We start from the raw sequence: 21,574 nt of genomic DNA on the forward strand, positions 1-21,574 counted from the left end.
CATGGATAAGCCAAGGGAAGAAAAGAATTACAGATCAGAAGGGAAGCTAGGTAGGGTTGGAAAAGCTACGTGGCAAAAAAAGGTGCTGCTGATTTAGGTACAGGCTGAAGGAAATCAGAGAAAATTTTAAAAAAAGGTAGGAAAAAATAGAGAAATTAAAATTAGGTTGGTTTTGCTTTACTTTATAGGTGGCCTGAGAGACTGAAGAAAAAGGGAAGTGGTGGTTTTGGAGACCAAACAGATGGACCAGCACTTAGTGTGCATACACATGGAGAATTTCAGCCTTTCCCAGAAAATAAAATCCCCAATCCGTCCCACTTGGACTCTGCTGTGCACATTTCCATGGGCCTCAGGCTTGTTTTCTGCTCCAGGTGAGCTGCATGACAAAGAGCAGTAAGAAGAGCTTTGATGTGAGTTTTCCACATCCCCAAGTCCCCCAGCTGCAGCTTTCCTGGGAGAGAACCTGGCAGGAAATATAATAGACCATCAGAGCATCTGTCCTGGAATGAGTCCCAGAGATGGGAGAGATTTGCACCTTTGAGCACAGGGAAATGAAAAAGAAGCAAATGAAATAATCTTCTTGGGCTACCTGAAAGCCAGAATGAAGCAGGCATGGAAAGCAGCCAGTGAGCTCCTGGCCTGGCCCTCACAGAGAACCTCAGGTCATCCGTGGGTCAGGCACAGGTGAATTATCTTTGTCCTCCAGCATCATCCCCAAAGAGCTGTATGAGAGACAGGGAACTCTCCTGAGAGGCTGCTGAAGCACCCAAGGTACCTGGGAGAGGCTGTTTTTTTAGGGATTTTTTTTTGCTAATTGTTCTTTCACTCCTAGCAGACTAGAGGAGGATGTGCCCTGGCTTTCTTCTCCCAGTCAACAGGAAGCAGCAGGTTGCATTTATCACAAATCAAGAGCATGTGAAGTGTTTTGTGATCATCTCAGGAAAAAAATGCTGTCACATTGTGGCAAAACAGCACTGGAAGAAGAGGAAAGGAGCAGCATGAGACTCACACCTCCCACAAGGATATTAATTGGACCATAGATGTGTTGTGATCTCCTAGTGGGGGTTAAATTGCACCTTAACTGAGATTTTACAGATAAATATCTAAAAACCACCAACTCTGAGAGCAGCAGTGGATAAATTCCCTCTTCAGGAATAGAAATGTTTCCTTGCAACCACACTGGAAATGCTATAAATATCCATATGTTTGTGCAATAATCCACTCCTAAAAAAGAAATTATTTGGCTGCCTTGGCAGCCGCCCACCCAATGTGGTGTAACCTGCAGCCCAAATTATTTAGCTGGGTTTTTGTGGCTCTATTGTCCATTATTCATGGGCTATTTACAGCTGACAAACATCTCTTGGGCTATTGGCTCCAGTAGGTGACATGTGCTAAATCTCCCTGCAAAGGCTGCACAGGGATGTAGTCATGAGGAAAATGATGACTCTCAGTGGCTTCCCATAAATATCCTGGAGCCTCTGAGGATGGGGACCTGCTGCTAACAAGTGCAGTGGGATTTAAACATCCCTCTCCATTAGGAGTCAACGAGCAGGAGCCTGGCCAAGGGGGGCTGCTGATGCACCTTCTGCTTCATGGAAGTGTCTGGGGGATTGTGAGGGTGGCCTGGCTGTTTATGGCAGGGATGTGATGGCAGGAGTGCAGCTGAGCCCACAGGCAGCAGGGTGGAGGATGAGGAAGAAGAGAAGGAGAAGCTGTTCAACACTGAGGTTTTGCTGCCTGGCAAACGCCTCCTTTAGGCATTCCTGTTGCTTTGCTCACTCGTGGAACTTACAATCATATCCTGAGCTGGAGGGACTCACCAGGATCACCCAGCCCAGCCCCTGTCCCTGCCCAGACCCCCCAGCAACCCCACCCTGGGCATCCCTGGCAGCGCTGGCCAAAGGCTCCTGGAGCTCTGGCAGCCTCGGGGCCGTGCCCATTCCCTGGGGAGCCTGGGCAGTGCCAGCACCCTCTGGGGGAAGAGCCTTGCCCTGAGCTCCAGCCTGAGCTGCCCTGGCCCAGCCCCAGCCGTGCCCTGGCTCCTGTCCCTGTCCCAGAGCAGGGATGGGAGCTGCCCCTCGGGAGGAGCTGCACCCCTGGTGAGATCTCCTGTCTCATCCTTTTCCTTTCCTCCCATAATTAATTTGATTTCAAATTACCCCATTTTCACATCAGCAAGCTCAATATTTTTTAAAGACCAAATTTGGCTCACAAGACTTTGCATCATATGCTTCAGGTTTGAATGTGCTCCAGAATGCAACCACGATTTTGGTGTGGAAAAAAAGATTGGAACACTTCATTCAAAAGTGCCAAAATGAAACGCTTCAATTATGAACCTGAATCAAAGCTTTGATTTTGCAAAGAAACTCAAGTAAATTTGAATTACCCAGCACATGTTGCTCCTGGTAAGATCAGTCTAAATTAATGGTGCTTAGGCCTTTGCTGATCAAACCATAAATAAACTTCTCAATGGCCCTGGTAAATTCATTTTGTCATAACTCTTTCCTAGGGAGGTAAACTGTTGTGCAGAGCTGGGATGTAATTAGTCACAGAAAATCACTGAAAAGGCTGATGCACAGACAATATTTCTTGGCCCTCAAAGACAGTGTTTTAATTGCCACACTCTGCTGCCTAATTCCTGGTCATTAAAGTAATTCAATTAGACCATATTAAATAGACAGTGACGAAGCTTGGGAAGCTGGGACTGATTACAAATAACCACACCACACTGAAGCAGTGACTTGGACAAGAGACATGCAGGAGCCAGTTCAGGACACCTCTGGAACAGCACGAGCTGGCTGTGAAAAGAAGCAGGGAATGTCACACTTTCCCCACTGCAAAGACAATACCTGTGGATGCTACTGTGTTTACAGGCTGGGAACGTTGTCCACTGCTAATTCCATAGAGCTCAATCTCATATTCAGTGCCCTCTTTCAGCCCTGTTATATCCTGGGTGCGCTCATGGCCTGGCACTATCAGCTCCAGGGGGTCAGATTTCCTTTTGGTGTCCCTGATTTTTAGAACAAAGCTGTTGAAAACCCCCTCATCTGCAGTCCAGGAGAGACGGAATCCATCTGGGGTTGCATCTGAAACCAGAAGGTTGTCGACCTCGGGTTCTGCTTCTAAAAAAGGAGAAGATAGCAGTGGGGGAAAAAAAATAAATTTTAATCAGTTGATCTGAGACCTGCCTGAGGTCTGGCTATAGCACACTGCAAGAATCCAACCACAGTTCAAAGCAAGGGGAACAATCTGCCAGCTATTAAAAAAAAATAAATATTAGTGTTATACAGAAGAGATAAATGTGAGTGTGTGCAGGCCCATTCTAATTTTCACTCTTGAACAGCAAACCACTGCACGGACACACAGGTTTGTCTCCCACATGCAGAGTTACACATGCTAAAGGTGAGTTTCCTGGGCATTTATCCCTCCCTACCTGTGTGACACATTTATGGCAATGAAAACAACCTCTTGTTACAGAACTGCATGTCTGGAACATTGTAAGACCTCTCTCTGCTAGGAGGACAACATAGGAGCCTCTGAAAATTCTTTTTCTCCATGCAAACCCCTTATTTCATGCACTTCTGGCAGCTGTGATGATTCTGATCTGATGAATCCCTTACTGTGCTCCTAAACAGCAAAGGGGAATAATGAAAATTCCTCTCTTAAACAGCACCCTTCAATCTAAACACAAGAGCTGCTGCCTTTGGTTAATGAACCCATTCAAAAGGATCCCAAGGGTTTTAAGTTATTAATTACCTGCAAAACACCTCTAACTCTTATGGTCAGGCACCATTAGCTAGAGAAATGCTGCTGGAGTGGTTATGTCCTACAGCCCCTCCAGTGCAATCCTTCCTTCCACACACAGCCATTCCTATTTATTTCCTCTCAAACCTCCCACCAGATTCCCTTTCCCAGCTTCACTGCTGCCCAGACAGGAATGTGCAGATGAGAACTGATGGTTCTGGGGCTGGAGAATCAGCCTGCAATCATTTCTCAAGAAAGCTCAAGTGCTGCTGGAACACAGCAGCTCTGATGTGGTTGGAAACAGGAGCTGGTTTGAGGAGAGAGGTGCCAGCTTTGGGGTGGCAATGATCCCACTGTGGGTGGAACCCAAATGGAGAGACAAAGAGAGGAGGCCATGGGAAGAAGTCCACGGCTCTTCCTGAAGGTCCTGGTGGCTGGAACGTGGGAGAATGCTGCTGTTGGAGAATGCTGATGTGCCCAGCTGTTAACAAGACGAGCTCTGCATGCAGCCATTCTTCTTTCAAGACTTTGTTAGAGGTACCTGCAAGACCAGAACTTTCACCCCTCAGGCCCCCACATGCTCCTTCACAGGATCCCTCAGAGGGAGACATCCAGTTAAAGGGAACAGAATTCCACTGGTGAACCCATCAGTCACGAGGAGTTACGTGGAGCCACGATGCAGAGAAGGATGCAAAAGCCAAGGTTTGCACTAAACATCTTCCATGTGAGAAGGAAAGTGAGAGAGAAAAGAGTGGAAGGGAACAGTTTGCTCACATTGAAATACCTGTAACAGCCAGAGCGCTCAGGGGCTTTGTTTGGTGCCCCTTGGCAAACCCATAAAGCAAAACCTCATAGCCAATGCCAGTAATTAGGCCTTTAAGCTTCAGTTCTCTCTGGGCTCCTGAAAGGAGGAACTCCTGTGGGTCCAGCAGCTTGCCAGAATCCACCACGACTACTAGAAAGTTGTCAAAGGCATTCTCCGATGCCATCCAGGACACTGTGAACCCATAGGGGTTCATATCAGACACTGTTAGGTTTTCCAGTGGGGGCATGGCCTCTAAAAGAAGGGAAGGTGCAAAAACACACACACACAGACAAAAAAAGAAGTGAAAAACATTGCAAATTAGAAAGTGTCACAGATTCCATCAAACAAAAATCACATTTCCCCCCCTAGTGTGGATCTAATAGTCAGGACCACAAGATGAGGATTTTCAATGGAGCTCAATTTTGAATTTTTCTCAAGGCTGTCTCAGCACCTCCTCTCACAAGCTCCACTGGAACCCCTCCCAAGTTCTCTTTGTAAGCAGATTTCTGCTGCTACCCTTGCACTGTAAGAAAGTTATAACCAAAACTGCTTTAGAAATTATTCACATAAAGCTTTCAATTATATTTTTACTTCTCTCCACCATCAGTGCTTTAGGGACAAGCCTCAGTTTGGGCATTCCCAACTCCTGTATTTTGCTTTTTTACCTATTGCATGTGAGTATCTCCAGTGTTAGTTTTCAGTTCTGGAGGGGTCAGAGGTGCCAGAACAGGAACATTAATCACTCAGGGTCACAGCCAGTGCAAATCAGCTGCTGCTGGACTCTGTTGACAACTTAAAGAAATTCCACTGAGGGCTCCTTTTTCACATCAGTGTGACATTTGTCAAAGTGAAAAGATGTGGAAAACACTTCAAAATGTATCCACTAAGTCTCAGCAAAAAAAAGGCCACAAGGTTCTCAGTGTATTTTGTTCACTCAAAATCTGACAAGTCAAAGAGGAAGATCAGGTGGCTCTGCTAAGCCCTGGCCTTGATCCTGGAGCTCAGGCACTGCTTGTATTTCTCCACAGTATTTGTCCAGCCTTGCTCTGTTGGCTCAGAAGCTGATTCAGCCAACCTTCCAACCACTCAAAATCCCACTCACTTCAGAAAACACCAGTGAGTTAAAGGCAGAACCTTCTCCTGAAAAGGGCTTTGGGCTTGCTTTTGACATTTCACAAACACTGAAATGGATTTTGTTAGAATTTGGCATAAAAATTCCCCCATGAAGAGTTATCATTTGGAATTCCTTATGTGTTAATATTTACACATTTGAGTACTCATTTTAGAGATATTTTTGCATCTTATTTACTTCTAGTCAAGCAATCGCCAATATTCATATTTTGGGTAGGTCTCTGGAAAGGAATATCCTGGGACAGGAGGTGTTCCATGAGCCAGTCCTGTCTGATGAATTTCTGAGCAGCAGGCAAATTTCTCCCTCAAACTTCTGGAGTTATAAAAGATTATTAGACATGGGAGAAAGGCTCCAGAGGGGTCTTAATGACAGAACCATGGAATCACAGAATAATCTGGTTTGGAAGGGACCTTAAACTCATCCAGTTCCATGGGCAGGGATGCCTTCCACTATCCCAGCTTGCTCAGAGCCCCATCCAACCCAGCCTTTTAACTCCCTTTAAACTAATCCTGCTCCTGGGAATTTTTTTAAGGTCAACATTCCTGTTCTGACCCCTCCTTGCAGCAGGTTTTCAAACAAACTCTGTGCTGTGGAGGTCCTTTTTGGGACACACACATTTCCCTGAGCCAAGAAAGGGACTCGAAAGCTTCGAGGTACCTGTGGTGACAAAAGCAGTGAGGGGCTCAGTGTGGACACCTGCCCTGGTGGTGCCCTGAATGTGAATGTCATAGGCAGTGTGGTCTGTGAGGCCTGAGATGTGGGCACTGCGGGTGCCCCCTGGCACCGTCAGCTCCTGGGCTTCCTGTGCCGCCAGGGAATCTTGGATTTTGATAACAAACGTGGCAAAGGGCCCATCTCGGGTGGTCCAGGACAGGTTGAAGCTGTCGGGGGTAATGTTTGTGAGGGAGAGCGTGCCCAGCTGTGGCTCAGCCTCTGGGGGAGAAAGGAACACAGGTGAACAGGCAGCTTTACTCAAGGGGGTGGGGGAATCAACAGAGTGGGGGTTGGAGGTGCTCAAAAATAATGTTTTAGGCTTGTTTTGCTGTGGTTGAATAAAAATAAATAAAAGAAAATTTTTTTTTTTTTAAAACAGCATTGCAAGAGCTATTTTCTCAGGTTTTGGAAAGAAGCCACTGAAATTAGTGCTGACTTTTATATTTTTTCATTAAATTTTCTTAAATAAACTCAGCTTGCCTAATGAAATCTGGGCCTGGTTTACAGAAGCACCCACCAACAACATACACATGCAAATTGTGGAAATTCCACACTGGGAATTTGATGAGAATACAGACCCACAGCAATTCCAAAATAGAGAAAGTTGGATTCAGGCAGGAATCCTTGAAATCACAGTCCAGGTTCTGTTTGGTGTTTCTGTTGCCTGGAGTTGTAGATACTTCTATTTTTGGACTCTGGGGTTTATGAGGGATTTCAGGGATTATCTCAGCACTAATCTCAGGCCAAAACCTCCCTGGACTCCATAGATAAGGTGTTCCTCATACTCTGATTAGGCACAATCAGAGAATGTCTAATAAACAATAAGCTCCACAACACTGCTCTTGCTCTCCTTCCTGACTGTTCAGTGGTCAGGGCACTTCCATAAGAAGCCAAAACTTTCATTTTCTGCTGGAGAAAATTCAAATTCACATCTTTTCCCTGCCAGGAAAGAAACTTATCCTTCACGAGAGGGAGAGCTCCTTACCCATTCTCTTTTGAAACTCTTACACTTAGCACAAAAATCATTAAAGTTTCATTAAAGCCCAGAGAGAGAACAAACACAACCCAACAGTCAGAGGGTCAGAGAATCCTGTGTTTGCTCTCTGGGCTGATCTGCTAATTTTTATGTTGCCAGTTGAGTAGGAACCAAGAACACCTTGAGAAATGCAGCCAGTGAGACACAGAAAAATAATGATGGAAGAGTGATCCATGCTGGGAAAGAAGTCAGAGAGGGGATCCCACCGACAGAGAGTGGTGAAAGAGTGAAATATTTTTCTTTGCTAGAACAAGTACTGCTGCAAGATGTTCCAACTTTTACTCCCATCCCTCATTGCAAGACTTTTAAATAATAATCCACCTCCTTCTCTGGAATTGTCTGGGAAGAGGTGAATGGAAGTGGCCCCGATTAAGGACACAGATGTCACAGATGGCATGCTATCAACCAGTGACCATGGATGCCTTCATGGCCAGCAGGGAAAGGAAAGTACCACCATGGTGCTCTTGAAGACAGGCAAGGAGATGAGAAAGTATCCACAAAGCAAAAAGGCTTGGGTGGAAAACCCAGGAAAACTGAGCCCTCAGCCCCACATGCAGCTCAGAGAGGGCAAATGGAGCCTTTCCAACCTCAACATGGCATGGCCACATTCTTTCACATGCCACCTGCATCCATGGTCAGGCACATTCCCATCATGACAGCCTGACTCCCAGGAATGTTACATGCAAAATGAGGTGGAATCATATCCTCAGGCAAGTCTTAGTGATCTCCTGCCATCCTGGAATCACCACCATCCAGGGAAACAAGACAGGCTGTGGAGACTCAAAGGGAGCAATGCAAGGGACACAGTGGTGGGCTGACCACCAAGAAAAGGGGAATTTGTTTTTTGAGCCCTGCTCTGTGATGAGAACATAAAAATCCTGGGCAGAGAAAATATCAGAACCAGCAAAAGGTGGCCAGACCACTCCATGCAGTTTGGGTTGATCATTTCACATGCGGCATGAAACGCCTACCAGAGATGCAAATGCCTTGGGAGACATTTGGGTTTAAGGAGGACAAAACTGACATGCAGGAGCCTCTCCAGGCTGAGAACCACATGGAGGCCTCTCTCCTACCCCCAGCAAAGCAAGTGAGGGTGGGATGAACAACTTCATTCAAGATCAAGTGCAAAGATGCTGAGTGAAACACATCAACCATCTGGAGCAAGGCAATTATATATACACTGAACTTGCAGAGAGGTGTGTATATATAAGGAAACCATCACGGTTTACTACTGCCTCCCTTAATGCTGGGGGCACTTTTCCAGCCTTTTCCATTGCCACAGATCTTTTTCCAAGCCCTCTCAGTGCATTTCAGCCTCCCCTCATCGTTGGAAGGATCCATACTATAATTCTCCAAGGGAATGATGATAAGTTGGAACCACGTTCTAGAGCAGTTCAGTGAACAGCAAGAGAAAGGAGAATAAAAAGCAAACCTGGAAGGTGAAACAGTGAAATACCTGTGGTTGCCATGGCTGTCAAGGTCTGCCCACCTTGCCCATCAATTACCCCATGGAGCTGGACTGTGTAATTAGTAGCAGCTTTGAGGTTGGTCACTACAGAGTGCTGGGAGTCCCCTGGCACTGTGAGCACCAGGGAGTCCAAGGGGAAGTCAGAGTTCCTGACTTCCAGAATATAGTGATCAAAAGCCTTGTCCTGTGCCTCCCAGGTGAGTGACAGGCTGTCTGAGGTAGCATTTGATACACTGAGTTTGCTAAGGAGAAGTTCCTCTACTACAGGAAGAAAAACAAATGGAAACATATCACAGTTATTAAAAGCCAAAGCAATAAAATAAATTAATAGAGAAGTTTGAATTCACAGGAGCACGGGTCACAAGGGTCACCCAGCCTTGTGTTTCCCTATGTTTCCCATACACCTGCTGCCACCCTGACCCTGCCACTCATCCTCAAATGAGGGTATTTACAATCTGCTGCTGGAAATTGATATTATATTATCTGACAGCTGAGATTTGATATTTTGCTTTCACTGACCACATTACTCCATTCCTATGACAAATCACTATGGCAACTTTTCCTAGAGGGGCAAAACTTGGTGGAGGTGTTTAACAATCATAACATGAGCCATTATCTGCCTACAATAACAATGTTCTGTTTCTGTAGTCCAGTCCTCACTTTCTGCTCTCATCCTGAACATTTGACTTCCCTGTCTTTTCTGGGAGAACTGTCAGCTGTAAAACCTTGAAATGTTCAACGTGCCAACAACCCAGTGCCTGCCTATTCCTTCTCTGACATCAACTTAAATGGACTTTCAACATGCCAACAACTCAGTGCCTGCCTATTCCCTTCTCTGACATCAACTTAAATGGATTTTTCAATCTCTCACCCAACACAACCCGAATAATGAAGCTGAATTCAAGCAGTGAATGTGCCTCGCAGGATTGTGCTGGCACAGACTGAAACGTGCCTGACATCTTTTGGGAGAATCGGGGTAAATCTGTGTCTAGAAATCAGCTTTTCTGAGAGAAGCCGTGTCCTGTCTGAGCTGTGGGACAGATGCACACACAGGTTGAAAGGTGAACATAAGGAATCATCTCCCACTTTGTTCTTGGGATATTTGCTTTGCTTCTCCTCTGCGTCAGAGGCTGCCTCAACCTTGATGTCTAGACTCATTGTGTGAATGAAATCCCAGCACGATGGGATTGCCTGACTTTGCTGGATGGGATGGTGGCTCAGCATTCCCAGCTCACAGTGTCCCCAGCTGGTCTTCCTTGGAAGGTGTAGAGGCAGAGGGTTGGGAAATGGGTGGGTTGTGGGGTAGCTGAGGGCAGGGAAGGGGGCACAACCTGTAAGGAAGAGTTCAAAAAAGCAGAGTTAGTGCTGAGGTAGGTTTGGTGTACCTGTGGTAGCTGCAGCACTGATTGCCTGTGTGCGGAACCCACGAGAGATCCCGGAGAGGTAGACAATGAAATCAGTGCTGGGAGAAAGCCCTGAGATATGAGCAGTCCTTGAGTTGCCTGTGAAGTTGAACTCCATGGGCTCCAGCAACCTGTTAGAATCAATAATTTCAATGGTAAAGACGTCGAAGTCCCCGTTGGAGGCTGTCCAGGAGAGGTTGAAGCTTTCAGGGGTAATGTCGGAAACCATTAGCTCAGCAACGCCGGGCTGCTCTCCTGGGGAGGGAAACAACACCGTCAGAAGGGCCCCCGACCTCCTCCTGCTCTCAAAGGCTCCTCTCTGCCATGCTGGCAGCACTGCCAGCTGGGGAAGGGGTGTGAGTAAAAGCTTGCTACGAGCAGACAGGTACTAAGGGGAGGAAATCAAATTAAAGCATTGCAAAATGTTAGATAAGGAAAAAAAAATTAAATAACATTTAAAACTATGGTTATTTCCCTTTCCCTGTGGGAGCAGCCATGTCTTTGAGGTCGGAGCATGAAAGCAGATGCAAAAAGACTGTCTAGAGTGCCCCATGGGCATTTGGAAAACACAGCTTCCAGTTTTAGGAGAAGCTAAAACCAAAGCTGTTACAAAGGGAAATCTTGTGTTTTGTTTACTCTTCTACTTTCCCTTTCAGCTTAAGTCTGTGAAAGCTGGCTTGTAATTTTAGAGCTGGAGCCAAAATGCAAAACAGGGAGAGATGCCTTGGGGTTTCTTCCTCTCTGCAGACATCCCTGTAGCGTTACAGGAAGGTTCAGATATTTTTTAACAATTGGAAGTCCCCTGAAGGGAAGATTTTGAAAAGCCGGGTGCTGAGCATGACCCAGAAAGGGAAGGGAAAACCTCAGCAGGGCTTTTTCTGCTGTTTTCACGAGTGTAAAGGAAGGGAGCACATTGCATATTTAGGCAGGACACCCATGATGAGTTTCCTGCTTTGTCTCTTTGTCCAGCACATTGCTCTGTTCTCCACAGGCATCTGCTCCCATCTCCTGGTGAGGACTCTCAAAGCTCAGCACTTTCCTGGGACACAGCACAGCCATTCCTGCCCAAGCCAGGCTGCCCTAAGCACTACAGAAACAAGCAAGCTCTGCTGCTCTCCATGCTGTAACTCCAATTAGTTCTCACAGGTGCTTTAATCCCTGTCTGGGCTGGGTACCATGTGCTTGGGGGGGCCTGGCGCAAGCCTGCTCTGGCTGTCTCACAGAGAGAGGAGGTTGCAAAGGGCTGCAGGGGAGCCCCGAGGCAGCAGAAATTGTCTACAAGAAATTATCCGAAGGCAAGGCCACTGGTGCCCCTTTAGTGCCTATTAATTCACACTGCTCATTACAGTTATCATAGCACCTGGGAGGATCAGAGAGCCACACAGCAGAGGTGTAAATATACATTTATCTCTCATGGTCAAAGCCTGTGATAAGCTCTTATTTCAAACTGTTGCTGTTTATATGACGAGCCAAAAAATTATTTTGGGGCCCTTGATGAGCTTCATGCAAACTTCTGATGGCACAGAGCTCCCCTTCCTCCTGTCAGGCCAGTTTTATGCCAGGGTAGTTCTGCTGAATTTAATTTTTTGCATTATATCTTTTTCAGGCCAGACTGTTTCATGATCTTAGATAACTTAATAAATTTTATTAGTCTTATTAGGAATTAATTTGTGTCCTTTCCTATATGAGAACATATGGAAGGTGTTTGTCCTTGCCCTGAGTCAGGCACACACAACTTTACTGAGTCTGAATTCACACAGAAGCTACTGAAGTATTTCAGAGGCAGCTTCTGAAGGGTAAAAACTGAACACACTCTCAGACTTTGATTATCTGGGCTGGTAGAGGAATGATTTTTATAACTTTAACAGGCAACCTGGCCTTCCCCAAGCGGGTACAGTATCCAGGTGGGCTTTGCTGTTAGTGTCAGCCAGGTAAGTGAGGAAAGGGAACAAAAAAGCTGTTCTGAGATGGGTGGAGGAAAGCAAGGAGGGAAGGGCTGCACCAGGGCACTGAAACTCTGCTGGGAAGCCTGACCATGAGGCATTTCCATGCCAGATGTGTTCAGCCAAGCTTTAAGGAGCTCAGGGCTGGGCATGCAAGGCTGTCCCAGAGAGCAGGACCTGCCCAGCACTCGCAGGAGCTCGGGCTCACATCTCTGTCAGAAAGAACGTGGGGCTGCAGGAAAGGTACCTGTGGTGGTCTCAAGAGAAAGGGGCTTGCTCCTGTAGCCCCGAGTGAGCCCCTGAAGGGTGATGGTGTAAGAAGTGTTGGCCTTGAGGCCGGTGACGTTCACAGAGCTCAGTGTCCCTGGAACTGTGACATTGCGGCTCTCCTCGGGGCTGCCAGCCTCCTGCACCTGCAGGACAAAGCTCTCAAAGGCCCCGTCTGGTGCTGTCCAGGTGAGCTGGAAACCATCCCAGCCAGGCTCTGACACTGACAACTTCCCCAGCTCAGGTTCCTGCTCTGGATAAGGACAGAGAGGCAATCTGTTACTTGGGTTGCAGAGTGGTGCTGATGTCGGATTATTTAATGAGGTTCTGTGTTAATGAATTTCACATTTAATCATGGCCACAGAAATGGCCCCCCTGCCCTCCTACACTTACATTATCAGCTGCCTCAGATAACTTCAATAAAGTCTCTTTGGAGACATGACAAAACACAACAGTGAGAGAAGAATTGTAATAATTAATAAATATTGAGAGGCTGCCCAGAGAAAGCAGCTGATAGAAAATCTTACAGCTATAAGTGCTTTATCAACATTAATTAAACTCCCTATGAGCTAAGTAGGTATTACTATGACAACTTTACTCAGTGTGATACACTGAGCTGTGAAACAACTTCACTTCTGTGCCATTCTGAAGTAACTGTGTTGTAAGGGTAGGAAAGGGTATGGTTTTGAGTAGCTGGGATTCAGATATTTATGCTTTTAATTGCATCCACTTGAAGGATGCTGCTTATGCTTCCAAACTATTTCTAATGCAAAACAATAAAGAAGAGGAAAATGCCTCCATGTCTGTATGTCTTTAATGGATTTGTCTTTTAGCTCATTATTCTACACACAAAACCTTTCTGTGGGTGGAGACAGGACTTCCACAGTTACTGATATTAATCTAAAATCAAAGTGTTCATTCACAGGAATTAATATTCTCGCAAACCCCCACAGGGGTGGCCAAGGAGGTTGGGAGCCATCAGAGGTAATTCTGCTGCTGTTAAATCTGAAAGCTGAGGTAATTTGCTCAGCAAGAGTGGAAAGTTCTTTGTTACAAAGGAGATACAACTGATTCCTTAACATTAACAGTCAGAGGGGAAAATGAGAGAGCACTGCCTGGTTTTTCTACCTGGAAACTCTTCTGTGCTCTATCACTGACCTGTGGCCTCTGCTGAGTTTCTAGCAACCTTCTGATTTATTCGAATTGTTGCACATAAGTGTTACAGTAAGAACAGAGTGTCTCTGAATACTCCATTCTGCATGACTGAGAATTGATAAGAGATACTGCATGAAGGGAAATGGATCTGATTTGTCAATTGTAAACTTCAACTTTATGCATATTGTAATACAGAAGTTAAGGGGGCACTGGAATAAATGAAATTTAGGATCAGCAGCATCACTCATATAGAGTTTCTCCCTGTAAAACCAGAGTGATTATTGCATGACTGCTCAAAGCCTTAGGCAGGCAGCTGGGGCTGGATTTTCAGAGCTTGAGCACTCATAGATCATAACAATCTTCAGTAAAATTCATTAACAAATCAGTAAATTGCTACTATTCAGGAACAGAAGTTCTGTTGAGCTTTTCCCATCCTGTTAGAAGGAAAGAGATTGTTTATGACATGATGGCAATGTGCAACAACAATAAAATAAATGCATTAATCCAGAGCTGTCTTCCTTTATCAGAAACAGAAAGGAAACTCATTGAGATAAAATATGAATTCTGTCAAAACAGGACTGTAGTCTGGAAAAGAGAAAGCAGGACAGAAAGGGAACTGGTTGTATCAGAGATCTGTTGGTGGCAACAGAAACAAATAAAACAAATTTGTTTCCTTAAAATTAAAGTAAAACTAAAATTATAGTGAAGGTAAATATTTTAAATAGAAGTTTGGTTATAATAAGTAATGCAGGAACCATCACAGGTTGAAAGCAATCCAGATTTTTCTGAAAATGCTCAGTTTCATTCTCCTCCACGATGCAGAGCCCCTTTTCCTGCCATTTGTTGTTCATGCATGTCTGACAGAAAAGCAAACAACCCTCTCATGCCCTCCAGGGACCAAGGGATTCTCCTGTGGAATCATGCACCAAACAGGATTGCTGGGGATCTCCAAAATCCTCAGCCATCCAGCATCCAACACAGATGACAAAGCAAGCACAGTGTCATGGTAAAGATCAAGGGATGATCTTTCTTATTAAAAAAACCCCAAAACCAAAACAATAATCAGAGAGAACAAACCATGGAGAGGTGAGGCTGTTCTGGCTCTGTGAAATAATCTTTGTGTCTCTACATGAATAGTTTACCTCGTGTTGGGAATTTGGTTTTGAGGGATGTGCAGTCCTTAGTCTCCAGATCTGAGCTCACACCCTGGTGCTTTGGTCATTACTGAACTCAGCCCTGTCACCTCATGAAATTCATGGAACAGGGGTAAGAGGTGGCAGTTTTTAGAAAGGTCTCACAATCTTTTTTTCTCTCTGACATCATCACTTCCATGCTAAACTCTTCCTGTGTTCAAGCACAATCCAGACAAGCACGTGCAGCATCTCTCTGTTCCCACATGCCTTATCAGCAGCAGATGCATCAACGTCTCTCTTTGCATGCAATTTGAAAAGAGAGATTTGATGCTGCATCACCTTCAGAACTGCATGGGGCATTGTCCATGCTGCAGCACCCCAGGCTCTCATTCCATATCTGTAGGAGTTTCATCCCATGCAAAAGTTAGAATAAACCAGGCAAGAGGAAAAGCATCACTCACAAAGCCTATAATCTGTACCAAAGCCATATGGAAATGAAGTTCTGGATTTTGAAGCAGGAAAGGAACACGTGGCTGTGAATCCATGGGAAATACCTGTAGCAGCTAGAGCTTCCAGGGACCAAGAGGATTGGCATTGGGTACTTCCATGGAGGTTAATGTGAAATTGTGTGCCAGCTGGGAATTTCCCTTTCTCAAAGATTTCCCAGCAGAAATATTTCCTGTGTTCTGTTCAAAATGAACAGTCCTTTCAGGGTGATAGGGAACTGATCAAATACCTCATCCTGTGCTGCCCAGGACAGGGTGGAGCTACTGGAAGTCCTGGGGGTTATGTTAAGGTTGTGAAGAGCCCCAGTGGCTTCTGAGCTGGGTGAGTGAAGGGGGAATAAAAGCAGAGCAGGAGGCTCAGGGCAGGGGGATGTTAAATAACTGAGCTGGGGAGGTGCAGGGCTGGGAGGATCAAATGGTGTTTCACTGATTGGTTCTCCAGGTGTGCTGGCCAGAAGTGCTAAAATTTCCTGATAATAACCACCCAAACAACAGCTGACAGGTGCTTCAACACACTCCGTGTGCTGTGCACTGGGGGCTCTGAAAACAAATCAAGCAGAGGAGTTCTCCTGGTTTTGGAGACTGAATCCAGGCCTTGAGCAAAGGGAGCAGCAGCACACACAGCCTGGTTCTCACAGAGCCATCCTGAGCAGCAGATCCAGAGCAACAACCAGCAAACAGAGAGGAGCTGGAATGCTTCCAGCAGGGAGCTGGCACATCCTCAGCTGATGGAAATCAGTTCTCTTTGATTATTTCCAAAGAACTTTGCTCATTTACATCACATTGGAGTATCCAAACATGCCCTTTGTCTCTCCTACACCCATCAGTGACTACTCCTGATACAAATCATGAAGGGAATTCATGCTGAAAATCACAAACACATCCAAACCCAGGCTGAGAAATCACAGCAGACACATGCTAAAGCTCCTCACATCCTACCAAATACAGGCTTGGAGGAGTTACCCATTGTGATACATTCAGAAGAAAGTGGAGGGGACACACATTCTTGCCTAAAAACTAGGATAGAAAGAACTTAAAAAATATTGCTTATAGGAGACTTAGGAATGGAAAGGGGAGAGCCCTGGCTTTCAACATGCTGAGTGATCTGTGGATATATCCTGTAGGACAGTCAGATTCTGGAAATCTGAGAGCTGTGGAGGTCACAAGCAACGTGTTTCTGATGCCAGCCACAAGGCACCAGGCAGAGGATTTCTCTGACATGCAGAATTATCTCCTCATTAGTGGGAAGCCACATCATTTCACACCTCGGTGACTTCCTCGCTTTCATGCTCCACTTGCATTCAATAAGAGAGAGCAAGCCATCCAGCACCATCCATCAGCTCAGCACAAATATCTACTCAGGATTCATTACATGTCTCCAAATTCACACATCCATCACAAAGAAATACATTTTCAGAGGAGCAAAATCAATTAGAAATGTTTTCAAATAGATGCAGAAATGTTATCTTGTAACTATGCTCTCAGGTAACTACAGGTGTGAAAACATTGTTTTCTGCTCACCTCTGGGAAGGAGAGAAGCCTGTAAGGCAAAGACTGATTTATACTTATATATAATATGAATATTTATATTTACATATGTCATTGATATTCTTGATTTAGGTAAGAACTGCTCTTAAATCCCCCCAGACATGACCTGAACAGGCTCTACCTGTGCTGCAACCTGGAGATAAGCATGTTTCCATCACACCAGCACAGCTACAATGCTCACCACTGCCATCATCCCCTCTTTCCCAGTAAAACACTGTCAAAACTGTTATCTGCCTGCTCCAGGGCTGCTCGTGGAACAAAGCAGGAAGGTTTGGAACCATTCTGCAACTCCCAGCTGCTTGTGCATCAGCAGGTGCCAAGCAGGTCTTTCCTGTTCTGGGAACAGGCAAAAAATTGCAGCATCAGGAGCGATGGTACTTGTTTAGTCTAAAAGTTGTTCATTTAACAGGCACAGAGATGGCTGGGCTTTGCTGGGCTGGGCCTTACTGGGCTGGGCTTTGCTGGGAAGGTTTCTGCTGAAGACAAGAGTGGGCAGCCCAGTGGGGAGGAGAGGGCAGCAGTGCATCCCATGGGGACATCTCCCCCTGGGAAACTGAACCCTGAGCTGGAAACTGAAGATAAAACCTTCCAAAATACAAGAGACAACATAAAATAAGAGTGGCATTTCATTCCTGATGTACTGAGGGTGTGTGAGAGAACCCTGTGTAAGATCAGTCAAAACTGGCCTCTCTTTTTCCCTCATTTTCCCTCATTTTCCCTGACCACCCCAAATTTCTCTCACATCCCTGCCTGTTCTTGCACAGCCATACAAGGATTTGGTGACTCCAGTCTGGATGGAAAATGCAGCAGCAGTTCAAGTACATTATAAAAACCTGAGGGACCAACCACCTGTGTGAGATTTAAATCCAGAAATTTGCTGGATTCACAAGTGAATTTATTTTGTTGTGCCAACTTTGGCAGCTACATGGAGGTTGCCATGTACAGGTTGTCCCATAGAACACAGGGAATGTAATTCTGAATATTGCCTTGGGCTTAATTATTCCACAAACGAATTTGTGGGTGAGAAAGAATGGTTTTCCTCTGCCACAGATATAAACACTCATATACCTCACATTAAATTCATGTGTATCAGGGGAATATGTGGCTTTGTACAAACAAACAGGAGATGGACAAATGAAAATGATATGAATACATGGAAAATTCTCTGATACCACAGAAATATCAGTGTTCTTTGTTTAGCAGGCAGAATGTTGTAACAGATAATGGAAAATCTGGAAAACAATCAAACTGTGGAGCTCAAACACTTGATTTAACAATGAGGGCAGAAAAAACAGAGAGCTCTGGGAGCTTTAGGTGGGTGGGTGGGTGACAGCCAGAGAATGATTCACAGTGGTGAGATGAATGAACAGAGATAGAGGTTGAAAAGGGAAACTGGATGGATAACAAACATACTCTCTTCCCAGGCTGGAATACTTCTTACTGTCAGCTTAGGAAATAGCTCAATATCTCTTGGTAAAACATCCAGGCTGAGCCTGGCCTGAATATGTCTGTGGAATGGTGTTGGCCTTTTGAGGAATTCCACTGGAATGTTTCTCTGGTGGTTTTACTAAACAGGATACTTGTGACATTTCCCCAACTCCTTGGGATACAGCAAGAAGTGTTTTGTATTACTTCCTGCTTCTGAATCTGGGATTTTCAATTATTCCCCAAGAGGGGCTCTCAGCCACTTTCCCAATCTTGTGTGAGACATGATGACCCAGCAAGGTTTTCTTTTCTGTCTTCTATGGCTAAAGCTCTTTCCCCTCTCTTAATCAGCTGATTGAACAGTGCCTGTGAACCTCTGTAGTTCATGAAGAAACCACTGCAGCACATCACAAGCCAGAAATACTCCAGAAATGGAGTAGCTGCCTCTAAAAACCCTCATCTTGAACTCAGGCTCCAGGTGCTCTCAGAGGAGGAGTCAGCTGAACAAATGGACAATCTTCCCTGGCAAATTTAGTTTCCCAGTGCTCAGCACTGCACTTTCCCATGGAACTGGCTCACCTAATCATTCTTGCTAATGTTTCTTTGAGTTTGTATAAAAAAGGGTGGCGCAATCTGAGCCTTGGAGAAGCCAGGAGAGGAAGAGGGGCTGACGCACACCATGGACAAGAGCCTTTGGTAAACAGCATAAATCTTGTGAAAAACATTCAGCAGAATGGAAAAGTCACTTCTCCAAGCATGCTCTGCTGTACAAGCTCACTTCCAGAGGCAGGACAGTATCACATCCACGATTCATCAACAGTTGCTCCACAATCTGGATCCTTCAGCAGAGGAATTTGAGCTTGGCTCTTGGTTTCTCTAATGCTCACTCATTTATCTCCCCAGGCCTCTCATGGCTAATGGATTGCCATCCATCCTGCTCCAGGCCCCACATTGTGCTCTGCAGGCAGGGCTCCAGAGGCAGAGCAGAGAGAACAAAGCTGCAGTCTGAGTGCTGGGCTGCTCAGAGCTGGGGACGTGCTCACCCTACAGATGAGCTGCTCATCTGCTGGGACATGCTCAAGGCAAGGTCCCTCCAAGGAGTACAATGGCTCCTTTTCTTTAATTTCTGAGTCAAACCTTCATGCAGTGGCAGGTGGGACCCTTGTGATACCTTCACTAATAAGAGAAAGGAGATTCCTGTTGGAGCCACAGCTTCCAGAGGAGCAAAGTGCTGCTCTCCAGCCCATCCACATACCTTGGTTTTTAGGAAATATTGGTTTGGAGGCTGTCAGTCCCAGCTCCCAGGGCTTCTCTGGGCAGGAAGAGCTCTGCTGTGACACTTCCATGACTCTAACACAAAACTGCTGTGACTTCCTGTATTCACACACCACAAGACACTAAAGCTGTGTGGTCTGTTCCCCTCAGGACCACAAAGTCCCTCATGGAATTCTCCTGCATTCCTGAAGCCTCTGGAGCAAAAAAAACCTCATTCCAGGGAGCTCCTCTGGGTCAGGACCCAATGCTTACATTAGGATTACACTACATGGAGCTACAAGAGACAAACAAGCAAATGGAAATGTGAACTATTCAGTCTTTCCTTTTCAGCAAAATTTAGCAAACTTCACTCTGTAATTTTTTCCATCCCTTGAGTGCAGGATCAGGGATATCATTAAAAAAGACTTTGTCACTTGAGCTATACTTCATCCCTGTGAAAAGACAGAAGCAACAGTGGCTTCCATCCTGTGTTATGGAAGATTTTGTGATGTGTGCTTTGCTAGAGGTTCACAAGTTCTGGATTTTTCAGCTTGCCTCCACAAGAGAGGGCAAAATAAGATTGTTTGGCTTTAGCCTGAGGACTTGGGACCTCCCAAGTCCTGGAACATGGATAAAGAGGAGTGTCTTGAGGGTAGATGGAAAAGCAAAATTTTGGAAGAGACCACTTGTCTTGTTCTGCCCAGGCTTCCAGAGAATTTCTGCTCCCTGTGCTCTGTGTTTGGATTTGTCCATTCCTACGCAGCAGAAAGGTCACAGAGCCAGGTTATGTCAACTGCTGCTCCCAGGAGCCCACTGCAGAGCCCTCTTTGTTTACTGGTGCTCTGAGTAAAGACATCAAACAAATACAGCAGCCAGACTAAGGTATTTTTAAAGAGAGGGGAAAAAAAAAAAAAAGGCAAACTAGGAAAAAGAAGCCTCCTTGTGAAGCTTTGGGAGCTGGTGCTGGAAAGACCAGGCTGTGAGATTCCACAGCACATTGTTTCTGCCTCTTCACCATCTCTGCACACTTCCTTGAAACCTCTCAGTCTTCCAATAGAGAAAGCTGGGAAATGGAAGCCTGCTCACTCCTGCCACACAAACCTATGGCTTCCTTTTTTCTGTATGTGCCTCAAGGCTTCCCAGATTTTCGCTGCAGTGGACACAGGCCTGACTTAGGCATCAAACAACTCATTCAGGACTGATAGTTTCCAGACCATGTAACTCTCTGATGGATTGCTATCTCTATAAAGCATTCAGAGGTTGTGCTGGAGTGAGCACTGCCAGGGAACATGAACCCAGCTTTGATCATTTAAGCTGTGTAATTATTAATTTGTAAAATCCACAATGTCTGGCATGTGCTCACCTCATAGATAGTCTTTGGGGAGAAAAGGATAAGCACCTCGGTATCTGCTAAGGGCAATAACTGTAGCCCAGATGATTGTGATTTCCCTGTCTCTGTGTGCTTAGTACAGTTAAGGCTTCGCCTCACAGGATATAGGCTGAGAAACCTAAAGATTCAGGACTTATTTGTGTTCTATGCTGAGATATAATTCTCTATGCAACAAACTTGGGCTCAAAATGTTTCACAAAGGATAAAACCTTGTTCAGTAAGTCATCTGATACTGGTCAGTGGGAGTGGTTTGCACAAATGGAGATGGCAGAGACAGAAAAATATAAGTCACAGTACCCAGTGGAAATGGTGGCTTGCATCAGACTGGGAAAGGAGCCTTTTCCCCTTTTGGACGAGAAAACTGAAAGAGGGCAACATCAGAGCCCCACTGGCCCTGCTGAGGGATGATGGTCTGCTGTGAAGAGAACAAATTAGGCAGGAACAAACCACGTTAAACACATTCTGGTTACTCTTCCTCTTAGGTTTTTGGCTGTAGAAAGCAAAACACGTTAGAAGACGTGATATACAAAAATACCCAGCCTAGCCTAAAACAAAGAATGAGTTCTACATCCATGCAGGACCAGTGGATGAGCTCTTTGTGAGGCCTCTCAAAGGATGAGCAAGAAATCATTGGGAACATGGAGGTGAACA

At 45.5% G+C, this 21,574-nt stretch overlaps 1 protein-coding gene across 3 annotated transcripts in view; it reads right to left on the reverse strand.

Annotated features, from left to right (window-relative positions):
* TNC (tenascin C) overlaps positions 1-21,574 on the reverse strand; it is a 74,092-nt gene that overhangs the window by 17,229 nt on the left and 35,289 nt on the right. Inside the window, exons 11-13 of one of the 3 annotated variants that reach the window (XM_039720210.1) lie at positions 12,493-12,765; positions 10,285-10,557; positions 2,850-3,122 (exon numbers count right to left, since the gene is read on the reverse strand). The exons of 1 other annotated variant lie outside the window; for it this stretch is intronic. In XM_039720210.1, coding sequence (XP_039576144.1) covers positions 2,850-3,122; positions 10,285-10,557; positions 12,493-12,765 — 819 coding nt within the window. The remainder of the gene's footprint in view (positions 1-2,849; positions 3,123-10,284; positions 10,558-12,492; positions 12,766-21,574) is intronic. One more of the 3 variants, XM_039720211.1, reaches the window with a different exon arrangement.

The sequence above is a fragment of the Passer montanus genome, unplaced genomic scaffold (genome assembly GCF_014805655.1).
Source record: "Passer montanus isolate IOZ18808 unplaced genomic scaffold, ASM1480565v1 scaffold43, whole genome shotgun sequence".
NCBI lineage: Eukaryota > Metazoa > Chordata > Aves > Passeriformes > Passeridae > Passer > Passer montanus.